Here is a 13,553-nt window from a genome sequence, read left to right on the forward strand (position 1 = left end):
CGGGGCTCAAATGGTTTTGAAGGTTGGGCAGTAGCAGGAAGATATATATTCATGCTGCATGAAGCTAGGTGATAGTGTAAGCATAGATGACAGCTGGCATTTCCATAGGCAGGCCATGTGACAGGCACAGCGCTTTACATTTTGATCCTCCTCTGAGCCCTATGAAAGGCTAGATGAAGAAATCAAAGATCAGACAGGTGCCTTGCTGGAGGTCGATTGGCCCCAGCTGTAACCAGGCTTCCACATTTCCCAAGTGTCTTTGATGCCCAGGCACAGATGCTTTTTGTTAAATTCTTAAAACATTTGTGGTGGGGTTGGGGATTTAGCTCAGTGGTAGAGCGCCACTAGAAGCGAAGGCCCTCCAAGGTTCGGTCCCCAGCTCCGGGAAAAAAAAAGGAACCAAAAAAAAAAAAAAAAAACCCCACATTTGTGGTGAAAGCAATTTCAAGGGCCAGTGAGAGGGCTAGGTGGGCAGAGAGGCTTGCTGCCAAATTTGATGACCTGAGTTTGATTCCTGGGACCCCAAGTGGTAGAAAGAGTACATTGAGTCCTTCTTGTTGTCCTCTGACCTTCACGTGTGTGCATGCACAAGTGCGCACACACACAAATAAATGTGAAAGCAATAATGTACGCACATTACAGCCAAGAGTACAATTAACCCCATGTACCCATCAGGTGCCATTCGTAGCCACCAACTTAGGTCTTCATGAGTTCATTTGTGCCCCTTTCCCTCCCTCCAACTTCATTCTTTTATCCCTTCCTCCCTCTTCCCCTCCTCCACTTTGTCTTTGGAGGCATAGTCTTACCATGTAGCCCAGGCTGGCCTTAAAGTCAACATCCTCTGTCGCAGTCTCCCTAGTGCTGGGATTACCCACATCACCACAGATGCCCAGCACTACATCCAGCCTCTCATTTCCTTCTTGTGAGGTCTGGAGGCAAATCTTGCTGCCAGGGAACAGCTGGTCTGTTGCTGCGCCTTGGCCTCATCCTGGTCCCGTGACGTCCCCTGTGTCGAGAGCACATTCCAGGAGAAGTGGAAAACTCTTAGATCACAGAGCCTGAGAGGCCACCCGGGGTCAGGCCTGGGATTGTGTGTCCAGTCAGTCCAATGGCTGCCCATCCAGCTTGTTCATGGCCAGAGTGTCGGAAGGGAAGGGTCCACACTCCCTGCGGCATCCTGATAGCTTGCTTGGTGGACCGTTTTGGAGTAGTACAGATGATTCTAGCCTGAGGTAGCCGCGGATGGGTGACAGAAATCCTCAAACTTAAGTTAGCTTATAACTTGGTTGGCTTCTCTCCTGGTGACTGTCCCTGGGCTCCTAGAGACTCACGGCTCCCACCTTCAGAGGATGAGACTGTCAGCTTGCTGTGCTATCCTCCAGCCCCGGGGAAACTCAGTTCCCCATCTTCAGTCCTGTGGGTCTTGCTGTCTCCTCTCTGCCTTTGGTATGGCCCCTTCCCCTGTCCAAGCACGGCCTTCCCTGCACTTGAGAGAGTGAATAATTCCTCCGTTATTATTTCAGTCATTCACCCGACTTGCGCAACGGTCGTTTGCATGACCCAAGTGGGTACTGTGGTTGACCTAGACACGTCCTCTGACCCCACTGACCTCTCATTGGGCTGGACAGGCTCACAGATGTCTGGAGTTACCCAGACCCCAGTGTCCACCCAGGCTTCTTGTTGGATTAGATTTGACCACAGAACCTCACCAAGAAATACTTTCCACATCCTGATTTGACTTGTGAGCCAAGTGCCAAATAAGACCAATAATTTCTTGGCTCTACTTGAACACCCTACCAAAGGAAACACGTGTGTGTGTGTGTGTGTGTGTGTGTGTGTGTGTGTGTGTGTGTGTATGTGTGTGTGGTGGGGGACAGTGCTTCTGAATTTGAAGGGGCAGCTCAACCGTCAGGCTGGTGATGAGAGAAGTTTCCAGACATCTTTCCAGAGTAAATGGCACACCCAGGTACCTGGGGCACCTTCCCCCACCCCACTCAGCCTGTGGATGGCCAGCAGACTTGGCTGTCAGAAGCAGAGCTATTTACGATGTCTGTCACAGGCCAGTGACCACAGGGCCATTTCTACCTAGAATACATTTCACCTTCACACAGTCGCTGTGTTATTGACCAGGCAGGCAAGGTGGTCAGAGCGATGGCCAGGCTGCTAGCTAGAAACAGTTCAGGAGCGTGTGGGTGTGTACATGTGTGCGCACAAACATGTGTAGGTACACCCGTGTGCATATGTGTATCTCAACGTGTGCATGTGTGTATGTGTGTTTACATATACACATATGTGAGTACACATGTGTATCTATACATATATGTGTGTATGTGTGCACAGTGCTCAGCCAGTGAGATGGTGCAGTTGGAGACCAGGAGGGAGGTGCATTTCAGCTTCTCACACTTGTGGTTGACATTACAGAGGCCATGAGGGAAGAGCTTACATGGCCCTACATTCCTTTTCTTCTCTGAAAACGGAATGGTAAAAGGGTCATCTGTGAAATAATAAAGGTCTGAAACACAGCAATGAACACAGAACAGTGTAAGTCACCGCTTGTTGTTGGGACCACAGCGCCCAGACGGGAGACTTCCAAGGGGGAAAGACTGAGTGGTGGCCCACGGTCTCAGTCTACTGTGGCGGGGACAGGCTGGTGGTGCTCATGGAGTCGGATGCATGTGACAGAGATACCGCAGGTGATCTCTGGTGGTGTGTGTGTGTGTGTGTGTGTGTGTGTGTGTGTGTGTGTGTGTGTGTGTAAGATGTGGTATGTATGTGTGTATGTGTGTGATGTGTGTGTGTGTGTGTGTGTGTGTGTGATGTGTATGTGTGTGTGTGTGTCATGTGTTGTTTTTGTAGTATGTGTGTATGTGGTATATAGAGTATGTGTGTGTGTTGTATATTTATGTTGTATGTGCGGTATGTATGGTGTTTGTGATATGTGTGTTTGTGTGTGCGTGTTGTATATTTGGTACTGGGGATCAAACCCAGGTAAAGAGCTGTCTACCTTGAATTGTATCTCTAGCCTATGTTTTTAGATGTGTGTATCTCTTAAATGACCTCTCTCTCTCTGCATCTCTCTATGATTGTAGAGGTCAGAGGACAACCTGTGACATTCCATTCTCTCCTTCCACCCTGAGGGCCCCTGGAATCAAACCCAGGGTGTAAGGTTTGGCAGCTGTTAACTATGCCGAGCAGTCTCTCTGGTCCAGCATTTATTTATTTATTTATTTATTTATTTATTTATTTATTTATTTATTTATTATGAGTCAGTGTCTCCCTGAATAGTCTGGGTTAGTCTTGAACTTGTGATCCTCCTCTGAAATCTGTGTAAGACTTCATTTTTTTTTAAAGATTTATTCATTTATTATATATAAGTCCACTGTAACTGTCTTCAGATACACCAGATGAGGGCATCAGATCTCTTTACAGATGGTTGTGAGCCACCATGTGGTTGCTGGGAATTGAACTCAGGACCTCTGGAAGAGCAGTCGGTGCTCTTAACCACTGAGCCATCTCTCCAGCCCGTAAGACTTCATTTTAACAGCTCTCAGACTGCACTTTATCCCTGAGGGAAGTCAGGTAGGAACCCAGGCAGGACAGGAACCTGGAGGTGGGGACTGATGCAGAGGCCATGGAGGGGTGCTGCTTACTGGCTTGGCCAGCACACCCAGGACCGCCTGCTGAGGGGTGTCCCCACCCCTAGTGACCCTTATGTGGCCCGCTTATGTGAATTATTGATCAAGAAAATGTACTACTTGCCTACAGGCATTTTCTCAACTGAGATCTGTCTTCCCAAATGATACTAGCTGTGTTAAGTCGGCAAAACAAAACAAAAAACAAAACAAAACAAAAAACCCCCAAAAACTCACTTGCTTCGATAAGGTTTTAAAAGTAACTTTTCCTTTATTATTCTTTAGATTTATTTTATTTTCTGTACATGGGGATCTTGCCTGCAGGCACACATGTCACCATGTGTGTGCCTGGTGTGCATAGAGGCCAGGAGAGGGTGTCGGACCTCTGGAACTGGCATTATAGATGGCTGTGAGCTGCCATGTGGGCTCTGAGAACAGAACCCACATCTTCTGTAAGGGCAGCGAGCGCTCCTGACCGCTGAGCCGTCTCTTCTGCCCACTGATAACTTAGAAACGAAAACCTTACTGGAATGAGCCGATTTGTCCAGTGGTCTCATGGTCTGCCTGTTTCTCGTTTCAGATACTTGACGAATTCAAAAAAGACTCCTCCGTGTTCATCCTAGGGTGAGGCACCTCTGACATGGCTGCTGCTGCTCAGGACCTCTGTGTCCTCGTAGCTCTGGTGGTGGGTGGGGGTGGGGGTGGAAATGGGGGTGGGGTGAGGTACTGTGTGTAGTTACCGACCCCAGGTTTGTAGCACAGCATAAGCGAGTGAACAGAACCGGTAGCATGTGGAGCGTTGTGAGGAAGGTCTAGAAGATTCTGTAGAGAGGACCGTGAACTCAGGCTTCTTCCTGAAGCTTCGGGGGATGTGACAAACCAATAGGTTTCTCCCTTCCCTTTGCTTTACCCTCCTCTGTACCCCCTACCCCTTCCCTTCTGGTTGTGTCCCTTCCCTCCCTGTCTCCTGTGGCTCCCGTCTTCTCATTCCATTCTGTCTGTGGACTCCACACTCTTCTGTGCTCCTCAGACCTCCTAGAGCTCCTGAATGCTGTCCAGGGCCTCTAAGACTCTTTGGTTGGGGTTCCTCTTTGAGCCTCTTATATCTTGACTTCAAGGGTCAGTAGTGTGCTCAGCATGGTGGGGCTAGGGTTCAGGGTGGAGGTGGACCTCTTCTGGCAAATGTCCCTCTCTCTAACCACCCTGTGTCATTTCTCCGAGGGCAGGAACACAGACCGGCCTGATGCCTCAGCCGTCTACCTGCAGGACTTCCAGAGATTTCTTTTACATGAACAGCAGGTGAGAGGATCGTTAGATGGGGTGTGAGGGACAAAGTGCTCTCCTGGACACCTGCTGTCATAGAACAGCTGTGGTGTCCCTGAGGTGGGCTGGGGCTTCAACACCACTGGGCCTCCTCGAATTCCTAATCTCGTATAGCCTGACTGATAGTCTTTTTTCTTCTTTTCTTTCTTTCTTCTTTTCTTTTTTCTTTTCTTTTCTCTTTCTTTCTTCCTTCCTTCCTTCCTTCCTTTCTTTCTTTCTTTCTTTTCTTTCCTTCCTTCTTTCCTTTCTTTTTTCTTTTCTTCCTTCCTTCTTCCTTTTCCTTTTCTTTCTTTCTTTCTTTCCTTCCTTCCTTCCTTGCCTTTCTTTCTTTCTTTCCTTCCTTCCTTCTTCCTTTTCCTTCCTTCCTTCCTTTATTGAAAATAGATTCTTCTCTCATACAATGCATCCCGACTATAGTGCCCCCCTCCACTGCTCCTAGCTCCTTCCCTCCCACTTCCCCTCTCCCCCAGATCTACTTCTTACTCCTCTCTTCAGAAAAGAACAGGCCTCCAAGAGATAGCAGCTAAGCAATACAAAACAACATACAACGAGGCAAGGCAAAAGCCCTCCTATCAAGGCTGGACAAGGCAACCCAACAGAAGGAAAAGTGTCCCAAGAGCAGGCAAAAGAGTGAGAGACACACCTGCCCCCACTGTTAGGAGTTCCACAGAAACACCAAGCAAACATCTATAACATTTACACAGAGGACTTGGTGTGGACCCATGCGGGTCCCATGCCTGCTGCTCCAGTCTGTATGAGCTCATGAGGTTTTAGAGCAGTAAGACAGATGAAGGCCATCAAGGCGGGTACAGACTGGAAAGGGGGAACATGGCCCACCAAATCTTGTCGCCACTTTCAATGAAAAAGCAACGGAAGGTACTCTAGCCAGAGCAGGACAAATGCTTGAGGGCTTGAATAAGATGTCCCTCGCCTGGCTGGTGTCAGCTCCTCCCCTGAGGACACCCCAGGAGTATCTTCCTGGGAGAAGCCATCCCTTCTGGATGGGAGGAGGTAACTAGACTGACCAAACCTGCTTGTCCTCTGGGGGATGAGAGGTAGGTCTCCCCAGACGGCATCTGCATAGTGGCTTCCAGTGTGGAAGAAGTCACAGGAGTTTCCTGTTGGGATGTCATTATGTGATGGTACAAGGTCATCCCTGTGTGTGTGTGTGTGTATTCTTGGCTACCATGCTGGTGTTTGGTGAGTAGATGCCATTAAATCTTCCCTTGTGATACATGCTTTTGAGACATGTTTTACTAAGTTGCTTAAGCTGGCACTGGACTCCCTCTGTAGCCCAGGCTGGCCTTGAACTTGCAGTCCTCTTAGCTCAGCTTCCTGACTAGCTGACACAAAAGTCCTGTACCTTCACACTCTGTCTGAGCTTTACCATGGCGTAACGATATATGCTACGATAGCACAGAAAAGATAGGTAAAGATAAAAGATACTCTGTGATAGCATAGAAGCTAACGACCAGAGAGGCGCATTTACCATGAGGTCAGCAGCCTCAGGTTGGGCAGTGGCTGCTGCTGGCTTGGTATGCTGGGCAGCGGTGAGTAAGGACTTCGATGTCGGTCATGTACTACACCTGTCAGCATGGGGCACTGGATGCAGGAGATGAAGGAGTGGTTCTGTTTGCTTAACCTGAGCTCTTAAGACCCCAAAATGTTAAACAGTTTGAGCAGTGGATTCCGTTGGGCACGGTGTGCATGCGGAGGTCTGAGGATAGCTTGCTGGGGCTTCTAGAAGCTTTCCTTCTACCACGAATGTCTTAGTGATTAAATTTTAGGTTGTTGGGCTTGGTGGCAGACACCTTCACCCTCAGGCCATCTTACCATCCCACTCTTGAACCCCTCGCATCTTGGGGTTCTAAACTTCTTTAGGAAGATCCTGGTCTTTGTCCAGAGCAGTCCCCAGTTCTATTAACAAGCGCCCATGTATTTTGATAAAAGTGTGTGTGTGCTTTGCAGAGGAAGGAGGGAAGGGCCGTTCAGGCCCTGTGAGACACCCAGGGGAGCCAAGGTGTTTGTATGAGGTATCCTGCACGTGGGCTCCACCCACCTCCACCCAGGGCTAGCGCTCTACCACTGAGCTAAATCCCCAGCCTCATGCTCCATGCTGTTAACAACCCTCCGTTCAGGGGAACTGACAGCCTGTTGGCTGTTTCGGCGTCTGTGGTCTGGGGAGACTTGTTAGTAACCACAGTCCTGTGTTGCAGAAGTTAGGGCCTCGCCACCTTTTTTCAGTCTTTGGGCTTTTGTTCTTTCTGACATCCCCCATGTCCCTTCCTACCCAACCGCACATTCATCTCAGACACAGGGGGAGATGCTGGAGAACGTCTGAAACCCAGAAGGCATTGGGCAGCATTGGGTCTGTGGTATCTTTTCATCTCGTTGCCTGTGGATATTTAGGGTTTCAGAGTGTGCAGCAGGAAACAAGCCGCCGTATGCTTCTATTAAGGGAAATGCTTCTGTATTGTGCTGAATCTGCTAGTGGAACTGGATTTGTCTATCTGGATGACTCTGCCTGGCTGACCCCTGGAGGAGGGGGCATGTGTGGTATCTAAGTCCCTTTCCCCAAGTCGAGTGATTTGGAAACCGACCCTGCTTCTTATGAGCTCTGGAGACCTGAAGTAATCCTGAGCCCGTGTGTCCTCTTCTCTATGTGATATTAACATTTATGTGACTTGTAGGGTGGGCTGGGCTAGGGGACATACGGGGATGAGGCTGTTAGAATAAACTCCAGGAACTGGAGGTTTCCCGCAGTGAGGAGTACCACGCTAAGCACACAACCGAGAGTACTGTACTAAACACACAACCAACTCCATAGAGTCCTGTCCCCGAACCTGTGCAGTGCCTAACTTTTGGGACCCTCTTCTCATGGATGAGGGCGTACAAAGAAGACATGTAACTTGTCACCTTGGCTGAGCCAGGGGACACATCCCAGTAGCCTGGCTGTATGGTTACTTTTCTCGTTGCTGTGACCAGGAGAAGTTATTTCAACGGGGCAGGCTTCACTCTGCCTTAGACTTGGAGGGGCTGTGGCCCGTCATAATTGGGAAGAGACAGCAGCCTGTGGGAACAGCACAGTGATAGGAGTTGGGGCTGACCACGTGGCCTCGCTAGTCAGGAAGTAGAGAACAGGAAATGGGGCTGGACTATCAAACCTCAAAGCTCACCCCCAGCGACCTACATCCCCTAGCGAGCCTCCCATCTCTGGAAGGTTCCACAGCCTTTCCAGACAATGCAACCACCTGGGAAGCCAGGTGTTCAAACACATGAACCTGTGGGGGGGGACATTTCCTAATCAAACTGTTGACACTGGCATAGCCCACCACGGTCCCTGGCTGTTTCATACTGACACCTTTGGTCAGTGCCCCGAGTTCTTAGCAGACCATGATCTGTTGCTGTAAAGATACATACATACATACATATATATATGTATATATGTGTATATATATATATGTATATATGTATATATATAATGCTATCTTTTATCCTGCACTAAGTCCGGTACCTTGGTGCCCCAAGACATCTGTTGGATGTCTTCATCTCAGTCAGCAAAGCGTCTCACCCGCTCTGCTCCATCCCATATCACACTGCCGATGGCTTCTCTCTGAGCCTGGCAGCAATCTCTCTCCCCATCTAGTTCCCAAGGCAGGTTGCCACCATGCCAGACATACACATGTCTCCAGCCACCACACACACTCTTGAACTTAAATCGCCACATGAGAGAACACACAACACAATAACCTCTGATCAATTGATAATATATAATTTGCTCATCTAGACACACAAAGCCCTGCACACATCATCCCTTAAGAATATTCATAACAACCTGTAAGGTGCAGAGAGGAATCTTAACGTCAGCTTCCATGTTCTCTCTGCTGTTTCTCCCCACTCGCTCCAGCCTCTTCCTCTCTAAAACTTTTCTCCCGCCCATCCTTCCTTCTCGTCCAATGACAGGCCTCGTTCTATCTTGTACCCGCCTTCGCCTGCGTAATGACATCATCCTACAATGGTCTGTCATTACTTTCCTAGATAAAGTTTTATTGAGATGCAGCCATGCGTGTTTTCCTGTATTTGATCTGTGGCTGCTCAGTTGAGGATAGCAGGTGACCCAAGCAGGTGCTCACCCCTGGCGAACGCCATGCTGGGATGGAGCCTTGCTTGTGTGGGCCTGAGTGACAAGTCGATTTGACACTGAGTAATGGTTCAGTCATTGATCACCTTGACGAGGTTCCCCCGAGAAGGACTTCGCCTGTCCTTTGGTGACTTCGTGTTGTCTTTGTCATCTTTAAGGAGCTATGGGCTCAGGATCTGAACAAAGTCCGGGAGCGGATGACCAAGTTTATCGACGACACAATGAGGGAGACCGCAGAGCCCTTCTTGTTTGTGGATGAGGTGAGTGGGCTGGGGCTTGTCACGTGAGCAGGACTTCCTTCATCCAGGTGTCCAGGGACTGACTCCATAGGGACTGGTTTTCCCAGTGTGGGGACTATTCCTGCCTTTCATTTTCCCCCATTCTTTCCTTGGTGGGATTACCTATTTCGCCACTAGAGGGCGTTCGCCACCAGGGAGAAACCAACTGAACAGAACAAATGCTTCACGGGTTGTGGGAGCCATTTCTAAAGGACACTTTGTACAGGTGGCAGAGGAGGGACAGAAGGGACATGGGTTATTACCTGCCCAGTGGGACTGTTTTTACGGCAGTAAAATGGACCTCTGAGCCAGTTAGTGTTTCTGATTTATTAATTATTATTTTTTAAATGCTAGGGGGGTAGATGGGAAAGTCCCTGGGCCCCCTTCTCTGCTTTTTTTTTTTTTTTTTTTTTTTTGCCGTGGTAGGAACTGAACCCAGGGCCTTCGGCATGCTAGGCAGGTGCTGTACCACAGACCTTTTTTACTGTTCATTTTGTTCCTCTCTCCCCACTCCAGACAGCCTTAAGGTGTAGGTCCTGGTTGGCTCCTTATTGGAAGCAGCGGCTCTTCATGGCTGCTGCATATGCTGGGCTAATGGACCCTGGAGCTTCTGGGGTCTTTCACACCTCCACTCTACATCTGTAGAGGAACATGGGATTATGGCATGAGCTCCCACATTCAGCCTTTGTGTGGGCTCTGGGGTTCAGACACACAGTCTCATGCTTGTCTTTCCCCATGAAGCTATCTCTCCGGCCCTCTTCTCTTTCCTCTCATACTTTTTAAAGCTGCCCGGAGTTGGGATAGGAAACTGTCCCTCACTCTGCTTCCCTTTTATGTTTGGTATTCCTCATCTTTGAACCCGGGACTTTGGATGCATCATCCAAGCACTCCACTGCCGAGCTAATCCCCAGCTCTCCTTTGATTTTGGCTTTGAGGCAAGTTCTAAGTAATTTGTCCAGGCTGTACCTATACTCACTATAGCCCAGACAAGCCTTGACTCTGATCCTCTTGAGCTTCTTGGATGACAGACCTGAGCTCCTAGGCCTGGTGTCTTTCCACCCTTTGATGTTCTCATATCTGTAATGTTCTGTCTCTGAAGCTGTGTTGGACCCACAGAGGGTTAGTGGCTGGAATGACCTAAAGCTCTTCTGTGTGGGCAGCCAGTGCTATGGCAGCAGCAGGCATCTGGGGACACACATTAAAAAGGGAAATGAAGGGTAGGTCCATGAGGTGCTTATGTTGGGACGTGTCTTAGTTAGGGTTTTACTGCTGTGAACAGGCACCATGACCAAGGCAACTCATAAGAACAACATTTAATTGGGGCTGGCTTACAGGTTCAGAGGTTCAGTCCATTATCATCAAAGTGGGAGCATGGCATTATCCGGGCAGGCATGGTGCAGGAGGAGCTGAGAGAGTTCTACATCTTCATCTGCAGGCTGCTAGTGGAAGACTGGCTTCCAAACAGCTAGGATAAGGGTCTTAAAACCATGCCCACAGTGGCACACCCACTCCAACAAGGCCACACCTACTCCAACAGGGCCACACCTACTCCAACTGGGCCACACCTACTCCAACTGGGCCACACCCACTCCAACTGGGCCACACCCACTCCAACAGGGCTATACTCACTCCAACAAGGCCTCACTCACTCTAAGGCCACACCTACTCCAACAAAGCCACACCCACTCCAACAAGGCCACACCTCCTCATAGTGCCACTCCCTGGGCCAAACATATACAAACCCTGAAAGAAGGATGGCTGCAATCTGAGCTGATTATACTGAAACCTCCGGAAACCCATGTCTGGGGACCATCTATAGGTTTGAAAGGTCGGAGCCACTTCGCACAGCTGCATGGGCACCAGCTAGGAACAAGTAGACTCCCTGCCTTTTGCGCCACAGTGACTCTGTGTTGGTGACTCTTTCAGTTCCTCACCTATCTGTTCTCACGGGAGAACAGCATCTGGGACGAGAAGTACGATGCCGTGGACATGCAGGACATGAACAACCCCTTGTCCCATTACTGGATCTCCTCTTCCCACAACACGTGAGTTCCCGGATGAGCCCAGGCTGGCCCTGGCAGAGCTGTCTGTGAAGGGGCGGGGAGGGTGGGGAGAAGGGGTCGGGCCCGGAACACAGCTTTCTTTCCAGCCAGTATTGGGGTGGTTATACATCATCTATGGCCTTTTAGGCAAGTTCGCAGAGCTGGTCATCAATGCCATCAAAATATACACTCAGCCAGTGAGCTGGTGTATGTGGAAACATCTGACATGGGCCGGGCTCTTTGCCTGTGCGGTCTCGTTCTCTGGTGCTTAGAGAGGAAGGCGTCCAGTGAAAGTCAGCCCTGGGCATCAGCTGGTGGCTGAACAGGGGCAGGGTGAGAAGGAGCGTTTCATGCTGAGAGGAACATGTACTAAGGGCTCCCCACCCCCACCCCCGGGGTGGGAATAGCTGGGAGGCGTTTTTAAGGCTGGAGTGAGGAGTCTGGGAGGGTAGCAGCAGTATAGAGGGCCAGCCCAAGCAGAAGCTTGTAAGTCATGGAGAGTCACAAGGAGCCTCTGGCCACGTCACCCAGAGAGTGACATGCTCTCATCCACTTCTTTGGCTAATTATGCTGATTGCAGATGAGTAGGGTAGGTCAAGGGCGTGAGCAGGGATGCTGCCTCCCAGCCTCAGTGTTCAGTCAGCCTTTCAGGATGAGGGTTTGACTTCTAGGCCGCAGAGTGCTCTTTCAAACAGGGCATGAGCAAGGCCCCCAGTGTGTCATTCTCTACGTATTTGGGAAGGTGATTTCTTTTCTGGGGGTGCGGTGGGGAAGTTCATATCTTAGGACAGTGGATTCTCCAAGCCTAGAGAAAGTGGAGGAATGTCCTGAGAGGGAAGGCAGTTTGGAGAGTAGGCAAGGCGATAATAATTTGTCTTTCAAAACATCCAAAGCTCTCTTAAATAACCTAATCAATAAATGTTCAAGAGAGGCATGGATAAAGAAAATGTGATTCAATGTAATACATATATATGTAACACATACATCACAATAGAACTTTGTGAAGCTGTAGAAGAAATGAGAAGTCACGACATTTGCGGGAAAGTAAATGGAGCTGTTTAAATCATTACGTTGAGTGAAATAAGCCAGATCCAGAAACATGACTACCGCTTGTTTAAAAAAAAAAAACTACTCATGGCAGTTTTGCTGACTAGGTCCATGGCACCATAAATTCTCCCAGGATTTGCTGAGCCTGCCTTTGCTGGCCTCAGACCTCGGTGAAGCGTGGGCCTATTTCTGCTGATAACCAGAGCCCAGTGGGCAGCCCCAGGGGGTCATTAGTGCATGCTCTGCTTCCTCTTTCCTCCAGACACCCCCAGCCTGGGTTTCCTCGAAGGACCATGCTGTCTTCATTACATTCAGATAGCTTAGGTAACTGCCGTGCATATCTTCTCGGTGGTTCTGAACCCAAGGCCTCAGGATGGCATGCGTGTAGCCCAGACCTTAGCCTGGGTGTTTCTAGATCAGAAGATCTCGGGCTCAGATGGTCTCCAAGCATGAACTGTGTACAGGGCTGCCTCCCTGACTTGGCTCGTTCTGTCCCTCAGGTACCTCACTGGAGACCAGCTGCGTAGCGAGTCCTCCACGGAAGCCTATATCCGCTGTCTGCGTGCTGGTTGTCGCTGCATCGAGTGTGAGTTTTCTGTTTTGGCCAAGATGATGCAATAGCAGGGCTATGATGCTCAGTGTGTGTGTGTGTGTGTGTATGTGTGTGTGTGTGTGTGTGTGTATGTGTGTGTGTGTGTGTGTGTGTGTGTGTGTGTGTGTGTGTGTGTGTGTATGTATGTGTGTGTGTGTGTGTGTGTGTGTGTGTGTGTGTGTGTGTGTGTGTGTGTGTGTGTGTGTGTGTGTGTGTGTGTGTGTGTGTGTGTTAAAGACTTCAGTATTGGTGGGAGATGGGGAGGGAGATAGGCTGAGAAGTCCCCATGCAGAGCAACTCTAGGGAGGAAGGTGACTGAGGATTTTTTTTTCCCTAGAAGATAACTGTCCCTAAGCAAAATGACATCTGGCTGGGTAATAGGTTGGTGCACCTAGGAAAAGTCTTGATACAATGGGAAGCAGGGGGCCAGCAGCAATGGTCACTTTCTGCTAAGAGGAACACAGGTACATACCAGTTAGCATGATACACTCAAGAGCC

General features: G+C 49.5%; 1 protein-coding gene across 1 annotated transcript in view; it reads left to right on the forward strand.

Moving 5' to 3' along the window:
- Plcg2 (phospholipase C gamma 2) overlaps positions 1 to 13,553 on the forward strand; it is an 81,576-nt gene that overhangs the window by 16,135 nt on the left and 51,888 nt on the right. Inside the window, exons 6-10 of the mRNA XM_032887542.1 lie at positions 4,213 to 4,256; positions 4,859 to 4,931; positions 9,255 to 9,356; positions 11,301 to 11,419; positions 12,964 to 13,049. Of these exons, the coding sequence (XP_032743433.1) occupies positions 4,213 to 4,256; positions 4,859 to 4,931; positions 9,255 to 9,356; positions 11,301 to 11,419; positions 12,964 to 13,049 (424 nt within the window). The remainder of the gene's footprint in view (positions 1 to 4,212; positions 4,257 to 4,858; positions 4,932 to 9,254; positions 9,357 to 11,300; positions 11,420 to 12,963; positions 13,050 to 13,553) is intronic.

Source organism: Rattus rattus, chromosome 17, assembly GCF_011064425.1.
Source record: "Rattus rattus isolate New Zealand chromosome 17, Rrattus_CSIRO_v1, whole genome shotgun sequence".
NCBI classification, from domain to species: Eukaryota; Metazoa; Chordata; class Mammalia; order Rodentia; family Muridae; genus Rattus; species Rattus rattus.